Genomic DNA, 25,416 nt, shown 5'->3' on the forward strand with positions numbered 1-25,416 from the left:
TTTCTGTGATGTTGGAGAGCAAACAATAAATTAGTCAACAGAGGAAAACACTTGGCAGATTAACCCTAATCAGAACAATAAGAAATAAATAAGCTGCAGTTCTAGTGCCAAATAATTTTAATTCTAATGCGCTATTGAGCAGTTATGTAAATTGTTTAGAAAATCTCATCAAAATGCAAATGAAAAACATAACTAGTCTGATATTGCTATCTGCGTTACTAACGATGCAAACCGAATGTGTGATAAATATATAAAGGTTCCACTTATTGCTAAATATTAGCCAGTAAACAGCATTTATTACACAAACATTACAGTACATCGTTATTTTGAAGAGCGAGCACTCGGCAGCCGACACGCATGCGTCCTGGAGCTCCGTGTAGGCAGCGGGATGTAGCGCCGCTGCTGTGGCTCAGTGCGCACCGAGCATCCAGAGCGCACGGTTACAATGAGCTTCCCCATCGGTCCGACTGAGAGCCAGCGTCAGTACCGACATCCCAGCAGCAGACACACCGCCACAGACACCAGCTCCGTCCGCCCGCAGCAGGATGCCCGGGGGAAAGAGAGGGCTTGTGGCACCGCAAAACACTTTTCTGGAGAACATAGTCCGGCGTTCAAGTGGTGAGTCCACGCGTAGGAGCGAAGCTTGCTTTGGGTTTGGTTTTACCAGATCGCTTGGACCAGGACTTTGATGGAAAACAGTGTGTGTGTGTGTGTGTGTGTGTGTGTGTGTGTGTGTGTGTGTGTGTGTGTGTGTGTGTGTGTGTGTGTGTGTGTGTGTTTTATATCAGTGCAACGAGGGAGGTTTGGAGGATATAATCACATAAAGTCACTTTATACCTGCATTTATTTGTTTGCTCCCCGTGTGAGGCAACGTGAACCCAATATTATTCATCAGCTGATGCCCGTCAAACCCAAGCAAGAGATAAAAAAGAAGCTGATTTCAGAAATGAGAATATTTTCCAATCACATTGGATTTTGTTTGCGTTAAGGTCCCTCAACAGTTACAGTTTACGCATCGCCTTTAACTTTTCATGTTAAATTATTGAGTTTATGCGAGGCCATTATGTCGCCAGTTTTTTTTAAATAAAGTTTTTTTGTCATAAACTGAAGTTATTATTATTATTATTATTATTATTATTATTATTATTATTATTATTATTACACGGGAACAGACTGAAAGGACTACACAGTGGTTTGAATTTTTTATAGCATGCTCCGTCATGTAATGCTGTATCTGCGTTAGGTTTAGTTAGACGGAATGAACGATCTGCCTGGTTAAATAATAAAAACGTGCCCCCCTTTCCTTGAATTGCTAGGTATTACTCTGCATCACTGTTGACTGCTTTTTTGTGTTGTTTCTGCACGAGAGGGAAAAAAGCTATCTTTCTCGTAAACTGCGCCTTGTCTTGGCACCGGCCTGAAAACGCGCTCTCGTCTCTATTAGATTGATTGCTTTCCTTTATCTTCCCAAAAACGTCTGCCGGGTAATTGGCCGGAATGACTTGTGAACTGAGGAGGTTCAGGCTGTGTGGTGGTATTGAGGTCAAAAAGATGGTTCCGGAAAGGTGTTTCTGTCGCTTGCCCTTAGTCAAAAAAAAAATTTGTTGTAGTTTCTCTCGTGTTATTTCGTTTGTTTTTTTTCTGTTTAAGAAATCACAAATGAAACTGTCTGGGATGATGTGAGTAGCAAAAGATGTTGATGTTGTACATTGTTCTCTGGCCTGTCAGCTCCTCCATACCTCAGGATTGAACAAAATCCATCACCGACTGTTTCAGTGCACCTTGGCATTGATTGTCCAAGTCTCTGATGCTCTGCTGGAGTGCTGGAATATTTTTTTCCAAAACCATATTCATTTGATATTTGATATTTTAATTATAGTGGAGGAGAGTGCTGTCACATAAATCCGAAATCTCCCATAACTATTCAACTGAACGGAGGTTAGTGACTGCAAAATTCACAGCACCTGGCTCACATCACTTTCAGATTTGGTGTTTATGTGCCCTATAGAAGTGAGCGTGGTCATCGGTAACACTGACAACTTCACCAGTGCCAAAATGTTCTGTCCCAGGATAAAAGCCTGAAAACACGCCAATCACTCTTCCATCAAGGGCACAAGGAGAGCCAAAAAAATAGCAAAATTCAAATTTACGTTTTACATTTACAAATGTAAACTTACATTTAAATGATGACAGCAGCCGAAGTGTGTTTATGTAGAACTTCAGTGAGTAATGATGGGTATACAACCCCAATTCCAAAAAATGGATCATGGCTTCTTCTTTGCAACCTGGATTTGTGGCTGGCATGGTGAACTCTGCTCACAGACAACGATTTCTAGAAAATGATGCTGTGATTTCCGACAGCATCTCTTTCAATTCCGTTCTACAGTTTATAGACATTGTTTTTTTGCAGATTGAGGTGAACCTCTGCCCATCATCACTTCTGAGAAACTCTCCCTCCCTAAGATGCTAATTTTATATCCAATCATGGTATTGACCAGTTAACAAAAGTTCCTTTAGCAGTTTGTTTTACTTTTCCAGCCCTCTGCATGTTCTGTTTCACTAAATCTATGAAACGTCGCTGAAGTCTTCTTTGTTTGCTCATGCATATCCACTATCCCTCCTCTGCACATGTCCAAACCATCTCAGTTTTGCCTCTCTAACTTTATTGCCCAACCTCTACTCTTCATAGCTGCCATCGATTCCTCCTTATTGTTCCTCTTCACTTCCTTATTCGTTAACTTTCCTCCATCCACCTTTGTCTCTATCTCATTTACTTCATTCATCAGCTCCTCAAAACACTCCTAACATTTTCTCAGGACACACGCTTCACTCATTAGTACATTTCCCTCTCTATCTTCAATCGCTCTAACCTGCTGCTCATCCTTTCCGGCCTGAGCTCTCTGCCTACCCAGTCAGTACAAGATATGCAAATCACAGCATTCTGTTTTGTTTTATATTTTAAAAAGCATCCTAGTTTTTTGGAGTTGGGGTTGTATTTCCAGCTGGAAGTTGAGTACTGCTAAGCAGCTCCTGTCATTTTTAAGGACATTGGAATGTGTTGGTAGGATGAGCTCTTACAGCACAACAGATTAAAAAAAACAAAAGACTTTAAATTTATTATTTCTTTCATTCGGCTTTAATAAAAATTAAACAGTAACAGGTTTCATAGCCTGTCACACAGTTCTCTGAAAATTAAATCAGAGCTGTTAACTTTGGAATAATCTATTAAAAGTGGGTTTTAATAAAGTCCCACGATGGCTTTAGTTTTTCTTCAGGTGCTCCCGTGGTATCTGCCTTCAGGCAGCCATACTGGGCAGATACCACAGTCCAGCTAACAACTTGGCTGGGATGAAAGAGGAGAGTGGGAAAAGGTCAAGATGATTCAATGTGTTTTTTGTGTGTGTGGCATTAAGTCTTAGTCAGCACTTTAATTTTAAAGAGCCCACAGGAGGCTGCAGTCATCAGGTTTCAGGCTTAAAACGAGAAGGTGATAAATTAAGTAACTCCCGTTCCCTTTAGTGCTGAAAAATCTGTTAAGTAATTGTTTGGAAAGTGATGCAGAGAACAGATGAGGCTGATCTTGTTCCGGACTCTTCTGTCCATCTCACCCCTTACCCATGATGCTCTGCGGATTTTTTGGGGGATAATTTTTCAGCTCCATCAGCACGTGAGCCTGAAGCATTTTGCACTAAATTAAATAAAAAAGTTATTTTAATCAAATGCCTGTTTCAAACTAAACTTTTGGGTGAATGAAAAATCTGGAGATGTTCTCCTGTGGGTGGTGCCAGAGAACACATCATATTAGGCTCAGTGGAGATGGTGGAAGGTGGACAAGACCAGGTGAAAGTCTCAGATGTATTGGCAACCCATAAGTTTTTTCAGTTGTTCATTTACTAGATTGTTAGTGCAGACATCTGAGACTCGTGTAAGACTTGGCTTAGTTTTCATCAGTTCGCTGAACTCTGAATAAGATTTGAGGTTATGCTTTGCTGAGCTGATTATAAGTGAACTTACACCAAAAGTCCTCCTAGAAGCAAATTGTTTGTTTTTGCTTTGTGCATTTAAAAATCTTCAGTTTTCCTGAAACCACATACCACATTTCCATTTTCTGTAGGGTGTTTGAATGTTCTCTCTGGGTACTCTGGTTTTCTCCCACAGTCCAAAGACACGCAGTTTGTGGGGTTAATTGGTGGTTCTAAGTTGGACGTAGGTGTGAATGGTCTGTCTCTCTGTATAATCCCACCTCTTGCCCTATGGAGCAGGGACAGGCTCCACTACGTGGAAGTGGATTGATGGAAATTTCCAGCTAATCTGGTGTTGTGGGACATTGATTCAAAGGTTTTATTTCACACAAATAATATCCCTGCTGAGCTCTAAAGAACCCACTCTATACAGTACTTGGATTTTCTTTTCCATTGAATCCAGGAAAAAAATAGTTACAGTGAAGTTTAAAAATATTATCCGTGATGCTTCCACAACCACAAAAACAAAATTCAAGGTGTTTTTACAAGCCATGTCCTGTTTGGATATGGCCTTCCACTCCTCATTTTTCATGGTGTAGAAGCGCTTTCTCATAACAGGAGGGGCTGTTAAAAGAAAAAAACTTCTCTTCTTGTAGCAGGAAAGAAAAACGTGTCAGTGGAGACATAAAATCAGTGAGAATATCATTTTAAAACAAAGTCACTGAAAACCAGCCCCAGGTGATACTTTGACTGTCAGCCTGCTGTTACGGCTTCATGAAGACAGTTAATATTATAAAAGGTCACCGTTCCCCTTTGAATATACTCGCACACTTTCAAATGCCATCTATATGCTTTTCCAGTATATCTGTGGTCACATGATCATTGCAAGGCGTTCAGCTGATGAGTTTTTAAAAAATATACAATTGTTAAAAATCAAATATCACCCAGTCAGTGCTGGCAGGCCAATGCAGTGATAGAGGTTTTCCCCTGACTACAGCAAGAATGTTTTTATGATTGCTTTATTTTATCATTAGATGGCTGACTGGTGAAATCAATAGAGTGTGCTGCTTGAGGGTTTTACTCATCAGTCTGTAAATGGCTGAAAGAGCTGCTGACACACCTTCAACAACTCATCCGCTCGTGTCTCACTGCAGAAATTTTATTGTCTTTCCAGAGCTTAAATGCTGTTTCACAGAGTTTTCCTCAATGCTGTAAATGTAGAACAGGTGGAAATGCTGCTTTTTGTGCATACATGCAGTCTTATTTGATTGGCTGCTACAGTATCTTTTCATCCTAAAATCCAGCCTTTTACCAGCCAACTGTTTTTATTTTGGAAGAGAGAAGTCTCTCTGAGTTACCAGGACAATATTCCTGGCAGGTGATAAGGGACATCACTGCTTTTGCATGTTCATTCCAAATACTGCTGTCTGTTTTTTGACTTCTCAGACATGTTAACCAATGAGTTAGCTTCATAAATATCCATTCTCTTCCGCTTATTCAATTCAGGCCCACATTGGGGTTGGAGCCTATCCCAGCTGTCTTAAATCAGCGGTCCCCAACCTTTTTTGCGCCACAGACCAGTTTAATGTCAGACAATATTTGCACGGACCGGCCTTTCAGGTGTCGCGGACAAATACAACAAAATAAAATGATACAACCAAGACAAAAACTGTGGTCTTTTGTAAATATAATAATAAATGTGAATTCACTGTGTAATTGTGTAAATTTATTAGCAGCGTCCTCCTGAAATGCGCCAACAACATTGAGAGCAACATCCTCCTTTAATGCTCTCTGGTCGCTATGGTAATGCGTAAATATTTATTTCAAAATAAGACACACAACTACAACACGGGAAAAGACAGAGTTAATGATAAAAACCCTGAAAACCATAAATTTCACACCCGAGCCTTATCTCTCGCGGCCAGGTACCAAACAACTCACGGACCAGTACAGGTCTGTGGCCCGGGGGTATGGGAGCGCTGTCTTAGGGTGAGAGGCAAGAGACCGTTAGCCTCACATAGAGACAACCATTCGGGCACCTAGAAACATCATTTAATCTAACCCCACTAACTGCATGTCTCTGGGCTGTGGGAGGAAGCTGGAGTACCTGGAGAGAACGCAAACACGGGTTGAACATGCTCCACACAGAAAGACCGGCCTGATGGTGGAAAAGGAGGTGTATGCTGTGAGGCAACAGTGTTAATCACTGCACCACCATGCAGCCCTTAAATATACTTTATATAATTAGTTACTATTACAGTGAACCTTTATTTACTTTGTTAACATTATGATATTGTTATTTGCTGTAATCACCTACTTTTTAATGGAAAGAGCCTTGAAAATGAAACAGTTGTTACTATTTTCTTGCTCGTGTGTTTTGTTGTGATTTCGAGGAGATGCAAACATCGGAGAGATCGGATAGATTTAGCTGAAGTCTTTTGGGATTTCCTTATGCAGCAGCTGACTGTCAGCTTGAGGATGTTTAGGTGTATAAAACAGACAGCGACAGGAGAGTTTGGGAGATGTGTTGTGCACGGCTTAACAATGAAAAGGTTATTTACTTTAAAAGCTCAGCTGCCTCTTTAGCTCAGCGGGTGAGCAGACAACCTCGTGGCCAGAGTGCAGCAGCCTGGCTTCAAGTAACCCATGGACCTTTGTAGCATGTCTTCCCTCTTCTCTCTCTCTCCCCCTTTTCTGTCCATTTTCACTGCTTTACTATTTAATAAATGCAAACATCCATCCATCCATCCATTCGCTTCCGCTTATCCTTTTTCAGGGTCGCGGGGGGCGCTGGAGCCTATCCCAGTTGTCATAGGGCGAAAGGCGGGGTACACCCTGGACAGGTCGCCAGTCTGTCGCAGGGCCAACACACAGGGACAGACAACCATTCACACTCACTCGCACATTCACACCTAGTGGCAATTTGGATTATCCAATTAACCTATCCCCACAAGCTGCATGTCTTTGGACGGTGGGAGGAAGCCGGAGTACCCGGAGAGAACCCACGCAAACACGGGGAGAACATGCAAACTCCACACAGAAAGACCCCGGCCTGGTGTTGGAATTGAACTCAGGACCTTCTTGCTGTGAGGCAACAGTGCTAACCACCGTGCCACCGTGCTGCCCATGCAAACATGCCAAAAAAAAAAAACCCTTAAAAGATCATCTTGGCCCATTATGATTAGGGTGTTATTTCTCTGAGTTTGGCTATCAGTTATATATATTATTAAACGGTTCAGCAATATCTGGGTATTTCATAGCATGAAGAGCAGTCATGGCTGTTTCCAGCTTTTCCAAAAACAAGATGGTAAAAGTTGATGCACTAGATGGCTTTTACTTTGAAAAAACTAAGGAATTAAACAAAGTTTTGGCCTACCCTGCAGTGCTGCTGATTGGGCTGTGTTTAGTGTGATAGGTTGATGCATAACTCATGAGCAGTGATAATTTGTTGGGTTAGGCACAAGGAGGGAATCAAAGGCACAGTGGGGCCAGAGCCATCAAGTAAGTAAATCTTTCTCATGGGCTGTTTTAATTTCAAGTAAAGGAATAATGTGTTTTGTTTTATTTCATTGTTGTACACAAACAATACCCATCCTCCATATTTCTTTAGTCATAGTTGCTCCTGATAAAGAGTCATTTATCATTTTTAGCTTTGATTGTATTGAAATGCAGGACTTAGTCTTTTCACAAGTGTAGCCTTTTTTACTGGTCATTGGAGCACAGGCGCTACACCTCAAATACATTAAGAGTAAAAAACTGAACCTCGCTAATCCTGAAACCCAATGTGTGTGTTTTAATATACTCCAGATAATTTATGTACAAAAAATTGAATATGTCATTGGGACTGCTCACATCTGTTAAACTTTAGCAGCATTATGATGTGCATGAGATTTGTACAGCTAATTGTTAAACAGTCAAAACCTTCTGCATTGTTCTCCTCAGTGACCACGCTATCACCATGCAGAATATATCAAATGAATTATTAATGTCTGTGTGGTTAAAAAGGGAAAGGAGAAAGGGCAAGAAGCTGCTGGTGGTATTTTTCCTCTGCCCTGATGTTTCTGCAGTCTCATTTTTGCCAGACTGTAGCTGCTGGGTAACTCATTCAGGTTGAACAAGAGGGTTGGGGAGGTTTATGATTTTCTCACTCATTCTTATAGATTGCATGTCTGGGGGAATTTGTGTTCATTCTTGTTCATAAGGTCATGTCCATTATTTATTTTGTCCTTATAAGTAAAACTAACTTGAAGAATCAGGTTCAGGTGATTTTTGTATCCATAAAGTTCGACCAAATATTCATGATGCAGATGTGTTTTTCTATCTGATAAGCTAAACAATGAATAAAATGAAAACAGTAATAAACACTAACAAAATATATAGCATACTATACATGGTATTAGGGCAGGGCAATATGGCCAAAAATATTTATCACGATATAATATTTTAAAATTTACGATAACGATATAACTGACGATATAAATGACGCGAGACAAAATACTTTACAACTCCACATCCACAACCCATCAATATATTTTCACTTAAACAAGCAGCTGTTTTTTATGTGCATTAAAGTTATATAAAAATTTAACAGTGCAAATGCAAATTCCTTGCTGAAAGTTTAACTAAAAGGCATGTCCAGTGGAAATTGGCCGACATATCTTCAGCCATGTATAATTTCCACAAAACCTAGATTATACACACACAATAGGGTAATATTATGTTGAAGCACAGTACGTATCACTCCGCGAGGCTCCTGCCTACAATAGCCGTAATGCTCCGACAATCCATCAAGCGGTGCAGGTTCGTAGCTTCGTAGTAAAACATTTTTTGACAGATTTTTGAGCGCCGTGTACCACATAAAATCAGTTCGAGGTCAGTAACATTATATCTTTATATTTATATATATTATATCCTAACATTATACCGGTATTACCGTGAACGGTATGATATGGCGCAAGCCCTACATGGTACACTGTACACAGCAAAATCTCCAGTGTTAAATTAACACTAGAGAGTGTCTATATGGGTCCACACCTCTGAGTGTTAAATACAACACTGTTGAGTGTTAAATTAACACTTTTGACAGTGTTATATGTTTAAAAGTAACCTAGTCAGTTTTGAAGATTAACAAAGACTATCACTGAGCAGTGCTGATTTTCTAACACTGGAAAATAACTCAAAATGTTAGAAATATTCCAGTGTTAGAAAATCAGCACTGCTCAGTGTTAGCCATTGTACAGGCAGGGAATTATTTATAATACAATGTTACAGTGTTTAAGAGAAATAAGTATTTGATCCCTACAAAACCATCAAAAGGCAAACAGGAAGCTTGGTGAGAAGGTGACAACTTTTGGTTCAGTTATTTGGAAACAGAGGAAATGAACTTCAGTCGCCTTCAGTCTGGAGCTCTGTGCATCTCCATCCAGCTCCATCAAGTCTCAAGGGTTGAGGAGGCTCATAAAACAGGTGGTGGATCAGCCCAAAGCTACACAAGAGGAGCTTGTTAACGATCTGAAGACAACCACAGTAACCAAGAACTGCACTGGTAACACACTACATTATAATGGACTCAAATTTTGCAGCCCCATCTTAGGTTTGACAGTAAACATCTAAATGAGTTGGAGGAAGAGAAATGCTGAGGATGACCCAAAGAACATCATCCTCACAGTCAAGCATGGAGGTGGAAACATTATGCTTTAGGGTTGTTTTTCTGTTAAGGGTACAGGATGACTTCACAGTATTAAGGAGTGGCTGTAGCTCGGGAGGTAGAGCAGATCATCTACTGATCGGAAGGTTAGTGCTTCGATCCCTGCCGATCCCGGGCATGCCAAGCATCCTCGGGCAAGATACTAACCCCAAGTTCTCTTCGATACATCCATCGGAGTATGAATGAGCGTGAATATTAGATAGTAAACATTGAAGGATGTGCTTGTGTGAATGGGTGTGATTGGGTGAATGTGCATGTTATAGCTTTGAGTGCTCAGGGGGAGTAGAAAAGCACTATATAAGAATCAGTCGATTTACCCCTTAAAATCATGGACGAGACACTGAAGATGGATCATGGAGCTTCCAGCATGGCAATGACCCAAAACATTTTGCTCAGGCACCAGAAGCACATTAAGGTCATTGAGTAGCCTAACCAGTGTTGATTTGATTCAGGCTGACTGTCTTGAAGTAAGCCTTACTCAGTTCCTTATTCCATAGGGCACACATACGGCTGCAGCTTTTAAGTTCAGAGTTTTTGAAGTCTGTCTTACTGCATGCTGGCTCACAGAGTTCTTGCTTGCTGTAATCGTTCCTCCTCATGTTACCAGTGCAGCATGTCCCCTCCGCTGTGAGAAGTTGTTTCAGAGTTAGTCTTTTTAGTGTAAAACACCCTCTAAACCTGCTTTTAGCTTTATTGATGGTCAAACCATTTCCTCTGGTTTAATAGCTTTGCAACAAGAGCTCTAACAAATCGGTTTAAAGTCGAATCACTTTTTTGTGGTTTGGCTAAACAAAAGGTTCATTACTAGTATAATAATATAGTATATTTAAAGCAAAGCTTAATGAACCTTTACAATCAGTTTTCAAAGATCAATTAAAGTATGCATCCTCTGAAATTCTGAGGTCCTCAAACCAGAGACTCTCCTTTAATCTCTTCCCACTAAGACTACAAACAGAACAACATGTTGGCTTCATGAAAAGCAAAACTAAAACTGACACGGCCAGTCTAACACATCTTTATCCAGTCCTCCTCAGAGGCTAAGAAGCTTTGTAGCCTTTTATCTGTTATTTATATTTGATGCTGTCTGGAGCTGATGTTCTGTCTTTCCTGTCTGTCTGTCAGAGACCAGCTTTCTCCTGGGAAACGCCCAGATCGTGGAGTGGCCCATAGTTTACAGTAATGACGGATTCTGCAAGCTGTCTGGCTTCCACAGAGCCGAGGTCATGCAGAAGAGCAGCACATGCAGGTACAAGTCAAATTAGATTTTGTATCATTACCAGACATTTGAAGTGGACCTGATATGTTTTTATTTGTTTTCTGGCATATATTTACTGTTGCACTGAAGGATGTTCAAATTAAAAATATCTGAAAGTTCAGGTAATAAACTGAAAAACTTAGTAAACTGCAGTCAGAGCAGTTTACTTGTATGTGATTGGCTGCGACCAAAGTCGACCTGCCTGCTTGTTGTTTGAGCCTAACATCTGGAAGGAACAGCCAATTAGAAGAAAGTTGGCTAAAACACAGCTTAAGACAGTGGGTTGATTGAGGGGTGCATCAAGGTCCAGCATGAGATCAACTATTTTGAACTCTGAATTATGCAGAGCTACTGTCTTTGAGTCCAAGAAGAAAAAAGGTGGAAATAAGAATAGGTTCATTTTAAAGACTGCAAATATGCACGTATTGTTGTGTAACAGCATTATTAGTTATAGCGTGGTAATGGAGCAATAATCCAATCCCAGTTTAGGTATATATGCATTAAATTTCATCTTCACATTTGCATACAGTCCTTTGCTGAATTTCTAGTAGACTCATATGTCTTATTTAGCTCCCGGGTTTATGCATTTTTAATGGTTTATTCTTCAGTGAAGAGTGGGACTCATAAAAAACCAATATATATTTATATATTTTTTTCAACACTATTGTATTTATAACCACACCAGACTAGCCATGATTCACAGCTCAAACCCTGTCACTTTCAAAGTTCTCTATTTAGCCTGCAAAGATACACACAAACAAAGAAAAGGTTTCAAAGTGTCAGTTGTTTTGCACCTCCCTAATTCTGTCCTCCTCTAGCCAAAAGAAAAACTCGTGTTTTGAAAGAGAGGAAGTAGAGAGAGGATGGCACACCACTCAGTGAGTGTCTGAAATGAATCCAGTCTGGAGCTGTCAGGGGAGCTCTTCCCGGTCCACCTTGAGGACGGTGCCCTGCTCGCCTGTCAGTCAAGATGTTTTAAAATTTGACTCCCTTTCCTCAGGCTGCTCTCAGATGTGACTGGAGGGTGGTGTGTGTGTGTGTGTGTGGCGTGGGTGGGGGTGGGGTCGGCCTTGACTAGCCTGCAGCTAAAAAGACTCCATTCGGACACTGAGCTGAGTGAGAACAGAGACACGGATTTATCCCTGTGCTTCCTGCTGCTCTGGGCTGAAGAGGACACTGAGACTGACAATGCGCTCAGTCGTGACACTGAGAGGATTGAAGAGGCCACTGAGAGCTTAAACTTACAGGCTGCTGCCAAACTGATGGAAGACAGCAGCCTGTTAATGGGGTCCAGAGACATTTCTTTTTCTTTTTAGTCTTTTAACTGTGGTACAAAAGGTATGAATCGGTAACAGTGGTGCAGATGTGCTGACATTTCACATAAAATCCTAATAGCAGTAAGTCAAGGAAAAAACAAAACAATTTCATAAAAAGTGAAGGTAGACCTCTTCAGCTGCGAATTGAAGATGAAACATTATGCTATACAAATTGCAGTGTTTTGCTTTTGGATTTTTATCAGCCAACCTACAAAGGACTCGTGTCTTAGACTGGTCCCATAGGCCGATCACCACACCACTACACGTGTATTGCTGGATTTCCCAGTAATTCAACATGCAAATGTGGAAAGCCAAAGCCCGTGAAAGCAGGAGACCCCCATACAGAACAAGAAAGATATGACATTAATTAACTTAAGAACTGTGGGCAGATTAAGCAGCTTTAGTCTGCCCACACTGATTCACAGATTCACTTATTGGATGGATAGAAAGGCCAGCGGAGGATGTGGGCTGGCACTGACAACAGCTAATCCTAAACTAATGCTGTGCTTGATTTTTCACATCATTTCACTGAACAATTTTCCTTATGCCTGTCTTCAGCTCGCAGTAAGGCCAGGTTGAATTTTCCACTCTGCTTACTAATATGTCTGACATCACTGGTGACATTGCTAGAAGGCGACATTCAACTTTGGCCCATTCCATTAGAGGTTAGAGGGTGGGGTTAGATGTCAAATCCCAGTTTTCTGAAAACGTCCAATTTCTGTGTTCACATCATGGTGCTGTGGTGGGTAGCACTGGTGCCTTACAGTAATGGTCCTAGGTTTGAATCCAGTCTGTAGTCTTTCCATGTGGGGCTTTAGCCTTTCTTTGGTAGACCTGTCCGGGGTGTACCCTGTCTCTTGTTGTATGATAGCTGCTGTTGGCTCCTGCATCCCTGATTTGGATTTAAAAAAATGGATGGCTATACTCTGCATTTCTAACCAAAAGATGTTGAAATTTAATAAAATCCTCATTTTAAGTTCTTTGGCAAAGCTGGAAGAAAACATAAAAGCATTTACTGAACTCAAGGATGAACTGATCAGGATCTGGTCACTGAGTTTGTTTGTGTATCAAGGAAAGATCAAGTGAAAGTCTAAACTGGTATTTCATTTTCAAATGGTCGATGGTCACCTGCACTGTGGCAGCATAATGGATAAAATAGTGACTGAATCTGTGCCCACTCTAAAAAGTACAAATGTGTGTGGATGTGCAAACTGGAACTGGAATTTGATCTTGGAAAACAAAGTAGGAGAAATGTATAAATGTTCCCTTTATGGAATGATTACAGCCCAGAACAAATCTGCACTCACATCCCTGTGAGCCCAATTTATCCTTTAGCCGTTGCATCACTTTATTCTATTGAACCAAACATAAGAATTAATGGAGTTTTGATGGTGAGATAACACATTGACAGTACCATTAATAACATATATGAAATATCATACAGAGGCATGAAAGACTGATGATTGATTGTTGCAGTTTCTCATATTGCTTATTTCCCTTCACAGTTTTATGTACGGAGAGCTGACAGACAAGAAGACCATCGATAAAGTCAGACAGACGTTCGACAATTATGAATCTAACTGCTTTGAAATCCTGCTGTACAGAAAGAACAGTGAGTGTTCACTTCAGTTATTTCTTGATGTGTCTCATCATGTCTTTTATGTAATTTTTTAACACATATACATTACTGATAGCCTTCTGTCTGCATTGTTGTCATCATTTCTATCAGTGTGTATTCAGTTGAGTTATGTTAAGTTCAGTTATGTTTTTGTATTCTGATTTTAACATTCTATCAATCGATTATTTCTAATGAACATGTTCTTTTCATTTTTATTTTATTTTACATGTCCTTGACAGACTTTTTTTTATTTATATGTCTTTAAGGATGTGAGATTTAAATCACTGCTCATGTTAGATAAAGGCAATAAATGGAGGGCAGATACAATTTGATAAAATGAATTAAAAAATGTAAACACAGTGTTGTTGACTGTGTATTTGAACAATAGTAAAGTATACCAACTGGGCATAACATTATGACCACCTGCCTTGCCTCATCCAGCTTGACTTCTTTCCATAGTGCATCCTGGTGCCAGGTATTTCCCATGTAAGTGACGCAGATGTATCCGGTTTTCCACACGATGTAAAAGATTCATCATCACCTTTTTCCATTCCTCCGTTCTCCAATGCTGATGCTCACATGGCCACTGTTGGTGCTCTCGGCATGGATATTAGTCAGCGTGGTCACCCTGACTGGTCTGCGGCTATGCAGCCCCATACAGAACAAATTGTGATGTACTGTGGATTCTGACATGTTTCTATCAGAACCAGCTTTAACTTTACTGGCAATTTGAGCTAAAATAGCTCATCTGTTGGATCACATGGAACAGATTTCGCTCGACACATATGAATGAGACTTGGCTGCCCATGACCCTGTTGCTGGTTCACCACTGTTTCTTCTGTGGGCCTCTTTTGATAGATACTATCCACTGCAGGAAAAACCCAGAGCCCGTCACAGGTCCTTGTGAAAGTTGCTTAAATCCTTACACTTGCCTCTTTTTCCTTCTTCTAACACATTAACTTTAAGGACTAAATGGACTCTTTATCTGTATAAGGTCTTTAAGTCTGAGCTGTGTCCGGGTCCAAAGTCAAACGAACACTGCAGCATCACTGAGAGTTTAAAAACTGTATAAATTCTGTCATCTGTAATAAAATGATCAGTATGGCTGCTCTACCAGGTGTAACAATTAAGTTTAACATTCAGGCATCCATGAAAACAGGTTTTATGAAGTTAAACAGAGTAAGAAGATAGCAGGGAGTTAGCTCGCTAGTTTCCATCTAAACATACCATGTTCTGACTGAGGGATTTCTGAAAAAATTAAAACGTACAGCTCTGTTATCACTTCTGACATAAATGAAGACAGAAAACTAAACAGTAGTGACGTTTGTAGGGCTACTGAAGTTGGGCTAGCTGGTATGTAACGGTGTGCTACATGGTGGCTAGCTACACAGCTAGGGTTAGCATACTATAAACACATTACCACAGTGAAAACTTTTTTCCACTTGATAAAAGTTAACGTGAGGGTTCCCGATGGTTAGGGACAAACACAATTGTATGACAGAATCCTGAAAATGGACCAAACAACTGAACAACTGAGATAATCCATCCACAATACCAGGTTAGTCATTAATATACTGCTGCCTGTGCTGGGCTGTAATCACATAACAAGGTTTTAAAAACTGAGCTTTAGAATGAACAGTGGTAATAAAAACTGAGAGAGGCGGACAGTGATTACAGCCTTTTTTTTAGAGGCTTCTTCAGATTAAGTAGAACAAGATACAAAGCATTAAAATACGTTAAAAACACAACAACCTTAATAAACGCAGAGTAGTTTGGACCCGGAAGCAGGGTTCATATGTCAACACTTAAAGACCGGATATCCCACCCACTAACAGGAGCCATGAGCCATTCACTTTACCTGTCAGTGCTTATAATGTTTACCTGAGAGGTACTAGATCAGCGTGTTAGGACAACTGACAAGCTGGAACTACAAAATGGTCCATCTTTGAGTGCAGAATGGAGAAGGAAATAAAAACTTTTACCATGGCACAAATTTGATGACAAATTATGAGAGCAGGGCCCTCATAGAGGCGTTTGTGTAATACGTGAATGAGGCGAATTCTTTATGTGTGAAGTATTTTCTCTTCTTTTCCTTAGTACACGTAGATTAATTGTTTTGCTTCTTTATCTACTGGCTTCCTTAGGGTGCCATCCACTGCCCCCTTAAAAGCGGAAAGAATATCACTTTGACCTCTGACACATCCACTTAGTTCAATTGCCATGTTTACCACTCTCACAAAGTACCCAAGTGCCACGTGAGTGCTGGTTCAGGACTCAACTCAGCCTTTTGTACTAATGAGTTAGCATGTTCATTGCCACAAAATTGCTTAAATTTCAAAGTAAGAAAGCAGAATATGATATTTCTTTTTATTTGACTTGTGTTTTTAAAATAAATTAAATTAAATTTTATTTATATAGCACCAAATTACAACAACATTCATCTCAAGGTGCTTATATACAATCAGACGACCCCCTATGAGCAAGCACTTTTTGAAAAAAATACCCTTTAACCAGATATAAAAATAATGGTTATCACACACTGGTGTGTAATTCAGTTGTTTTCTTTATTAAGATAAATATCTCTAAAATCCATTATTGGCATATAGATTTAAACGTATATATATATATATATATATATATATATATATATATATATATATATAAACGTATATATATATATATATACGTTTATATATATATATATATATATATACACTACAATATACAACACTAGAGGCCAACTCCAAGCCCATAGCACAAGTTACCATCAAGTGCGGGATCTACCAAGGAGATGCTCTGTCCCCACTGCTGTTCTGCATAGGCCTGAACCCCCTCAGTGAGATCATTAACAAGACTGGCTACGGATACCGACTATGGAACGGAGCAGTTGTCAGCCACCTCCTGTACATGGATGACATCAAGCTGTATGCCAAGAGTGAACGAGACATCGATTCACTGATCCACACTACCAGGCTATACAGCAATGACATTGGAATGTCGTTCGGACTGGAGAAGTGTAGTCGGATGGTAACAAAGAGAGGGAAGGTAGTCAGAACTGAGGGGATTGAACTACCAGAAGGCAACATTGCAGACATAGAGGACAGTTACAAGTACCTGGGGATCCCGTAGGCAAATGGGAACCATGAAGAGGCCGCTAGAAAGGCTGCAACCACCAAGTACCTGCAGAGGGTCAGGCAAGTCCTGAGGAGTCAGCTGAATGGTAAGAACAAGATCCGGGCCATCAACACATACGCCCTGCCCGTGATCAGGTACCCTGCTGGGGTAATAGGCTGGCCAAAGGAGGAGATAGAAGCCACTGACATAAAGACAAGAAAGCTCCTGACCATGCATGGAGGGTTTCACCCCAAGTCCAGCACCCTGAGGCTGTACGCTAAGCGGAAGGAAGGGGGCCGGGGACTGGTGAGTGTCAGCACCACAGTCCAGGATGAGACAAGGAACATCCAAGAATACATTGGGAAGATGGCCCCAACTGACCGAGTGCTCAGTGAATACCTCAGGCAGCAGAAACCCAAGAAAGAGGAGGGAGACGAGGAACCATCATGGAAGGACAGGCCCCTGCACGGTATGTACCACCGGCAGATAGAGGAGGTGGCTGATATCCAGAAATCCTACCAGTGGCTGGACAAAGCTGGACTGAAAGACAGCACAGAGGCACTAATCATGGCAGCACAAGAACAAGCTCTGAGTACAAGATCCATAGAGGCTGGGGTCTATCACACCAGGCAAGACCCCAGGTGCAGGCTGTGTAAAGATGCCCCAGAGACAATCCAGCACATAACAGCAGGGTGCAAGATGCTAGCAGGCAAGGCATACATGGAACGCCATAACCAAGTGGCCGGCATAGTGTACAGGAACATCTGTGCCGAGTATAACCTAGAAGTCCCGAGGTCAAAATGGGAGATGCCCCCAAGGGTGGTGGAGAATGACCGAGCTAAGATCCTGTGGGACTTCCAGATACAGACGGACAAAATGGTGGTGGCTAACCAACCGGACATAGTGGTGGTAGACAAACAGAAGAAGATGGCCGTAGTGATCGATGTAGCGGTTCCGAATGACAGCAATATCAGGAAGAAGGAACACGAGAAGCTGGAGAAATACCAAGGGCTCAGAGAAGAGCTCGAGAGGATGTGGAGGGTGAAGGTAACGGTGGTCCCCGTGGTAATCGGAGCACTAGGTGCGGTGACTCCCAAGCTAGGCGAGTGGCTCCAGCAGATCCCGGGAACAACATCGGAGATCTCTGTCCAGAAGAGCGCAGTCCTGGGAACAGCTAAGATACTGCGCAGGACCCTCAAGCTCCCAGGCCTCTGGTAGAGGACCCGAGCTTGAAGGATAAACCGCCCGCAGGGGCGTGCTGGGTGTTTACATATATATATATATATATATATATATATATATATATATATATATATATATTTTTTACATTTATTTTAATATCTGATACAGACTTATGAAACCAACCACATTTGACTCAGTGGCACAAAGATTGTCTTCTGAGAGTCTTAATGTGGTTGCTTGGTCCTGATAATGGAGCATAATTAATGGCTAGATTATATTTATATCTGCCCTCTGTTGATTGTTTGAGCAAGCCCAGAGCAGCAATTTAGATGTGAAATCACTTTAATCTGTTTTCTGCAAAGACAGCAGAGATGTCATAAAAGCTAGTGCAGTAATAAAACATTTTTTTTCCACAAATTGTTCCACAAATTGTTCCAACATATATTTTTCACATTTTGAAAGAAGTGGTCAAAGGTTTGTGGACACCCTAACACAAACCCCTAATGGAAGCATTGATAAGTAGTTTGAAAAATTCTTTTAGTAAAGCAACATAAAAGTATAATGTTTCAAACCTAGTAAGGATTCCACAAGAGATTGTTCAGATTACATTTGGTAAGGTTATTTCGAGCATCATGGATGTTAAATCCTCAATGGTGACACTGTCTTGGGTCTATTTGTTATTTTGTTTTATAGTGACTCCCTTTGGACATATGTACTCTAAGATTTGATGATGTTTTGTTGCAGGAAGTCCTGTTTGGTTCTACATGCAAGTGGCTCCCATCAGGAATGAGAATGACAAGGTGGTGCTGTTCCTCTGCACTTTTAAGGACATTACCCTCTTCAAGCAGCCCATCGAAGATGAAACTACTAAAGGTGGGTGTTTTCACACTGCACAAATGTTTCTCTCCTTTTGTTGAAGATAAGTTTTGTGTGGAGGACGACGGAGGGCCCAAAGTCTTGACAGATTTGAAAACCCGACGCTCCCTAGTGCAGATGATGATCAGCTTGGTGCTCTGAACCACTTGAAAAGATTGTGTTGTGTTTCTGGTTTATTAGACAGCAACACACTATGAAGAATAACAGCAGAGCAGTGCAGGGCATGACATGTGACAAAATGTCTGAGAGCAAAAGAAATTAATACATGGCTGGATGCTCCAATGCAATCTAACGCCACTTGGCTTGTGATCGGACGTGTAATTAGCTTTCTTCATCCTTGTCCTTCAACAGCTTTTTTCTTCCTTTCTCTCCATCTCCTTCTGCATATGTACACTCCTACACTTTATTCTTTTCCTTTTATTACTTGATGTTTCTCTAAACTTCCTTCACCTTATCTTTAACTTTTCTTTATCATTCTCTACCTTTTCTTGCCCTTCATTTACGGTACTGACTTTCTCTTCCTTATCCTAGTTTCTTAGCTTTTCCTCCTCGTTCTTGCAGCTCTTTCTTTGAACACCTGTTTTGTTTATCATCCTTCTCTCTCTTCTTCTGTTTTGCTCAGTCATCGTCTTCGCCTTGCATTGAATTTTCTCTGATATTCTCTGGTTACTGATTGCTACCTCCGTTACATTCTCTGTGTAATTATGCCCATTATTCTTTTTATCCTTGCTGGCACAGTGCATTCCACTTATCGGTATGTGCCATCGTCAGGCAAAATTTATCTGTCTTATTATCTCCAAGTTAATGTGATTTCTGTTAGTCTGGCCTGCACTTTGTGTTAAGTTCCAATTAGCAAATTAGTCTCAATTGTCATCCACCTCATCCTTCTGCTCCCTTTGACTCTGCGTACCAAACTCTCCTCTGTCCTTTCTCTCACGCTGAGAAGTCTCAGAAGATTAGTACTTGCTACAAACCTTTTTCCTTTCTTTTGTTTTTCATCCCAAGCTGAATGTGAAAAAAGGAACATGTCAAGTCTCTCTGCAGTTTCCCTGCAAAGCTGTCAGGTTGTGTTTGACAAGGTTCTGATGCTGTCAGGAGTCACTGGAGGAGTGGGTACCGGTGTTATCCTCCGTGCCCTGACTGATGTACAGTGTCAGCTCCCCGCCTTGGGAGTCAGTTCTGGTGCTGCCATTCTGGTGTGTTTTCCCTTTTTACAAGGATCATGCACCCTTCCCCCTTCATTGATATACAGGCACCTGTAAACATGTGCGCACACATGCACTGATGTACTCCTGCCTCCTCGCTGCAAAGATCTCCTCACTGTTCTCATGTGTGTTTCTTTTAATTAATTAATTTAAAGTGTTCTCAGCGACATGAAAAACATGGCCTGAATCAAAGCAATCGAACGATCGAAGCCTTAGTGGATCTATTCGTCACATTAGCGTGTTGACATCTTTGTGATTTAGCTATGGCTGCTGCCTCTGACAGTGTGACAAACTTTGCTTAACATTTTGACAAAGTGAGGCATCAAGTTTTATGCAGTATGAGTGTACTTAGCTTATCCAAGTTAAAGTATTTTTGTACAGTAATGGTGCTGTAGAGAAGCTCTAAAAATGTTGTATTAAAGTATTCTCACAAACATTACAGTTGTTACATATTAATAACCCCAAAGCTATGTAGAATCTGAAAAAGCAGTGGCACCAAATTACTGAGTTGTTCCCTCAGTTATGCTGTAACAGTATTCAATCAGGGCCTTTTTCCAGGAAGCAGGTTCATCAAACTCTGAGTCTAGCCATAAGATCAGAGTGAGTCCAATAGACTCTGAGTATGATCATCTTGAGTTAACTACATGCATGCGTAGAGAAAAAAGCTCCTCGTCTGTGGAGCTGTAATAACACAAGTTATAATTATGGGTAAATTGTACCAGTGCTGAATATGAACATGTGCCAGTAAGGCCCAGAATATTGATTTAAGAAAATAAAAATAAAAAAGGGGAAAGTTTAGTTCACTCTGTCATCATCAGACACAGAAAAAAAAAGTTGCATACAAATATTTACATTTTTCGTGCTCTCCATGGTCACCATTTATCTTAGCTAACGTGAGTTTTCATTAGCTAAAGCTGAAATCTTAATTTGACATCACAGTTTGTGATTCCATCTAATTATTCAGCAAGTTAACAGAGGAAAAATGTAGGTGACAGAAGCTGAAGATAAAAACATTGACTGACACATCAGACATGTAACAGTTTATGGCCACTTCATTTTTTTTTAAATGAAATTCAATCAGCATTTAATGTACTGATGTGCTGTAACAGTCTGATTTTTAATGTTAGAGGATTTAATTATTTCTTCCATTACTGGATAAAAATGCTTAATGAGATTTACAGAAAAACTATGCTTTGTTTCCCAGTTTAACCTTTTTTTAATCTGATCTAAGATCAGCCTTTACTGATAGCTGGTAGCTGTCATACAGTCAGTAGTAACTGTTTCACATTTAACTAAAAAAAATGCAGCTTTCCAAGTTTTGTAAGACACGTGTAAGCTTTTATAGCGCTGTCTACTGTACATCAGCTAGATTTGACATATTTCATTATAGCTTTGGCGAGATGACCTATTTCAACCCATGAGAAACCAAGGTCACACAGGTGTTCTTGTTAAAGTTTCAACACTGACTCTCCCATAGCTTTCCTGACAGTAAAAATTGGTCTGGGCTCTTATGGGTTAAAATCAGGAATACAGACAAAATAAGCCCGCCTTGATTCACCTGAATGGGAAGAGCTGGGAAATTACCTCATCTGAAATGGATCTGGGCCTGATCTGGTCTGAATCTATGATCTTTATCCATTTTGGATCTGCACTGGATAGTTTCACTTTTCCTGTACGCCATCCTATGTTAACCCCACAGATGGTTGTGCAGGAAAATCTCAGTCGATCAGCAGTTTCTCAAACCAGCCTGCCTGGTACAAACAACCATGCCACATTCAGAGTTACTTAAGTCATATTTCTTCCCCAAACTGACACTCGTGACCTGCTGCCAGGTGATTGTCTGACTATATAGTTATGTTAACAAGTTGAACAAGTGTACCTGATAATAAAGTGGATGAATATTTACTGCCAATAAAGAAAATGCATTTTCATGTCTGTCAGTTTTGGATGGTATATTAAAAGTTTTTTAAAGTCATAGTTCATTAAAAGTCAAAGCAATGCTTTGTGTGTATAAAACACAACACTAATTTACTTAAAATTTATTTACAGTTAATATAAGTTCAAGCTAATGTAAACAGGGTTGGTTTGAGCAGAAAACAGTTTAGCATTTAATACTTTTAATCTTTTAATTTCTGACATTTCAACATGAAAATAAACATATTGTTAAAAAGGAATGGACTATTAAAGATATGGCTTCTTGTTCTGGACATGCATGTAAGTGCGTATAGTTTGACCTTTTAAAAGACAATCTCCTTGGTAACAAAGCTCCACCTCGCAGGTGGTGGTTTGACTGGCATACTCCAACTTCAGACCAGCTAGTGCACTGTGGTGTATTTCAGTACAGTACAGCTCATTAGAAGCCACAGAGAGGATGCAGCCTTTGCCTGCTGTGCCACAGAGCACACAGGGGCGTACTGGGTTCAGCAGTTTAGCCCGCCTGGTGATAAGGGGGGTGGGAGAGGCCGTTTGTAGGGAAGGGAGATTCGCTGCTGCAGGCGTTGGTGGAGTTGGCTCGTGCTGCAGACTAAAATTCACTCTGGGCTCCGTCTCCGGCTGCTCCCACAGCGCGGCATGCCACAGCATGTCAGCGTCATCAGAGTGGGAGATATTGCAGTAAAAATCTAACAGGGGATTTCAAATTCATTGTGTGCTTTCTTGACACCGTGTCCCCGTTTCACCTAAAAATAAACCATTTATACACATTTATTGGTCTAAAACCTGGATGTTTCTGCATGTGAGAAGAGATTTGCATTCTTTCCTTCATGTTTCCACTTAAACTGAGCTTTAAATGGTGCTTCTCCCACGAACCTAAAACATCTGGATCGAGACAATTTTCTTTGCACGTGGCTGATTGTGGTTATCAAGGTGAACCAGCTGGCCGGTGCTTATTCGTCTCAGTATCATCCACTGACTGAAGCAGTAAGAAAAAAAAGAGGAAAAAGAAAACACAGGAAAGCAGAACTATTAAAAAATAATGGTCACTGTGTTGTTGTTGTTTTATGGTAGAGTGGCTGTGTTGACTGCTTTGCTTTGTCAGCACCTGTGAGTGCTTCACAAAGTGCTGTTACCTCAGCCTCAGGCGAGACAACATTTCAGGCTGACGGCTGATCACAATGAGTGACGAGTACTGTGGCAGGAACACAAGTGCCTCAGGCACTAAGTGTAATCCTTCAGTTTTTTTAAACCAATAGTTTGATTTAGCTTGACCAGTAACAGTTACCTTTACTCAAAGTGGTTTTGTGCTGTGGAAATTACAGTCCGCTCTGTTGAGAAGAACGGAAGTCTTTTTAAATGGTGACCTTTTTTTAAGGAATACAATATTTGAGAATGTGGAAGACATTTAATTGAATTGTTCTCCATTGTGTTTAAAAAATGCATAGATTTCATTTCATTTGTTGGAAATCTATCTGTGGCAGGGTGTGGCTTGGGGCTCAGCTGCAAGGGAGGCTGAGACACACCGGAGCTCCGTCAGCCAATTACGTCTCCCCTATAAAGAAATGTACCGGGACCTGAGTTGGGGTTGTGCGTGTGGCTGGCAGCTGAAAAGCTGCGACCGTGTATTAAAGGCACGAACAGCTAAATAAAAGGGGTCAAAACGTGCGAACTATGTGGTCGGGTTCGTCACTCTGTCTCACTATCCAAGTTAGTTAATTGTAATCCATCTTTGGGTGAGAACAACTTGTCACACACAAGTTTTTTACAACTTGGAAAGCTCAAGGAACCTTACTGAGCACTGATATATTACAACAAATTGTTCAATAGCTACACTATATGTAAAAAAAACATAGGACCACACTGTTGAATCTTTGAATTTGGGTGTTTTCAGTCCCGAACACACGCGTGTATAAAATCACAGCACCTAACCATGCAGTCTGCTTTTACAAACATTTGTGTCCACTTGATTCAACCACAGTGCTGTAACTGAATGCCATCTTTGTACCAAGTCTGCTTGTATTCCACGATCAGCTGGAAGTGGCATTACTGCAAGGTGAAGACCCAGAGCAGCTCAGTCATGAAGTGGCAGACCACGTAAATTTACAGAGCAGGGTTGGCGAGTGCTGAGGCTGGGAAACGTTTGCCAACACTCTGCTGACTGATTATGGTATCTCCATCAGCACAAAAACTGTGTGCTGTGAACTTCACGGCATTTCAATGGCCACATAAAACTCATTTAACAATCGGACTTCCATTTTGGCTAAATGTCCAAATTATTGCTTGGATTTAGGGTTCTTTTTCCAAGGTTATCATTATGCAGCAATATTGTTAACATTTGTTGAATTTATCCTCTAAGTCATAAAAATGATTGGGGCTGTTTAATTCCACTCAATTCTTAGCAACAAACATGATTTGCTGCAATTTGCTTCAACCTGCGCCATACGTGGATGTAGAGTTAATCTTTAAAACCGTCTGTGACCTCTTGCCAAACTCTGTTGTGACCTCTATATCTCCCCTCTTACAGGACATCTTTTTTCACCTGCACTTCCAGGTATTACAAAATGAAAAAGAATGATGTGCTTTTGCACTGCATGTATATAAGTCATGTGTCCCACATGTACTGTTTATAAAGGCGCATGTCATGCAATGCAGTTTGCTGTGTGTAGTATTTTCAACCAAAATCTAATCTCAGACTCTACTTACTTTGGTGCGTGCACTAGTTCTGCTCCTGTGTTATTTTTAGCCGAATGCCTTTTTCTTTTTTTTTTTCAATTTCCATTTCAAGTCTGATAAATCACACGGTTGCTGCATTCTTGTGAAACATAGGCAGACGCAGCACTATTAACCGTGAAAAAGACCGCTTATTTTCTTGTCCTGCAGTTTCCTTTCATGCTCTCTGTGAGGGCTTTTTGTCCTTTTTTTGCCACAATGTACAGTGGAAGCCTGTGGGCTGTCAGTATGTATTTACGTGAATGCCAGCAAGACAAATTCTCCCATTTTGCTTCATGATGAAAGTGTTTGTATGAAAAAGAGCCCATTGGCTCATTTTCTCTGCCAGCGGCTCGCTGTTTTTCTGTTAATGCATTGTGCTGCTCTGTAATGCATGCACATTTTACCGTGAACTATTCAGCCATTATAGGCAGCACAGAAAAAAAGTCTTAAGAATGACATGAAAATGATAAGAATTACATCACAAAGGAAAGGCGCTACAGTCAAATCATTCTTTGTCACGGTTTCTAACATAAA

At 40.7% G+C, this 25,416-nt stretch overlaps 1 protein-coding gene across 1 annotated transcript in view; it reads left to right on the top strand.

The window, feature by feature from the left end:
- The first annotated feature begins 545 nt into the window (after positions 1–545).
- Positions 546–25,416, top strand: part of kcnh5b (potassium voltage-gated channel, subfamily H (eag-related), member 5b) — a 190,397-nt gene continuing 165,526 nt past the window's right edge. The window contains exons 1-4 of the mRNA XM_085391423.1: positions 546–618; positions 10,792–10,915; positions 13,746–13,852; positions 18,899–19,027. Of these exons, the coding sequence (XP_085247549.1) occupies positions 546–618; positions 10,792–10,915; positions 13,746–13,852; positions 18,899–19,027 (433 nt within the window). The remainder of the gene's footprint in view (positions 619–10,791; positions 10,916–13,745; positions 13,853–18,898; positions 19,028–25,416) is intronic.

Source organism: Rhamphochromis longiceps, linkage group LG19 (genome assembly GCF_057381845.1).
Source record: "Rhamphochromis longiceps isolate RC_006_pf linkage group LG19, R_longiceps_female_GT1.1, whole genome shotgun sequence".
In the NCBI taxonomy this organism is placed as follows: Eukaryota; Metazoa; Chordata; class Actinopteri; order Cichliformes; family Cichlidae; genus Rhamphochromis; species Rhamphochromis longiceps.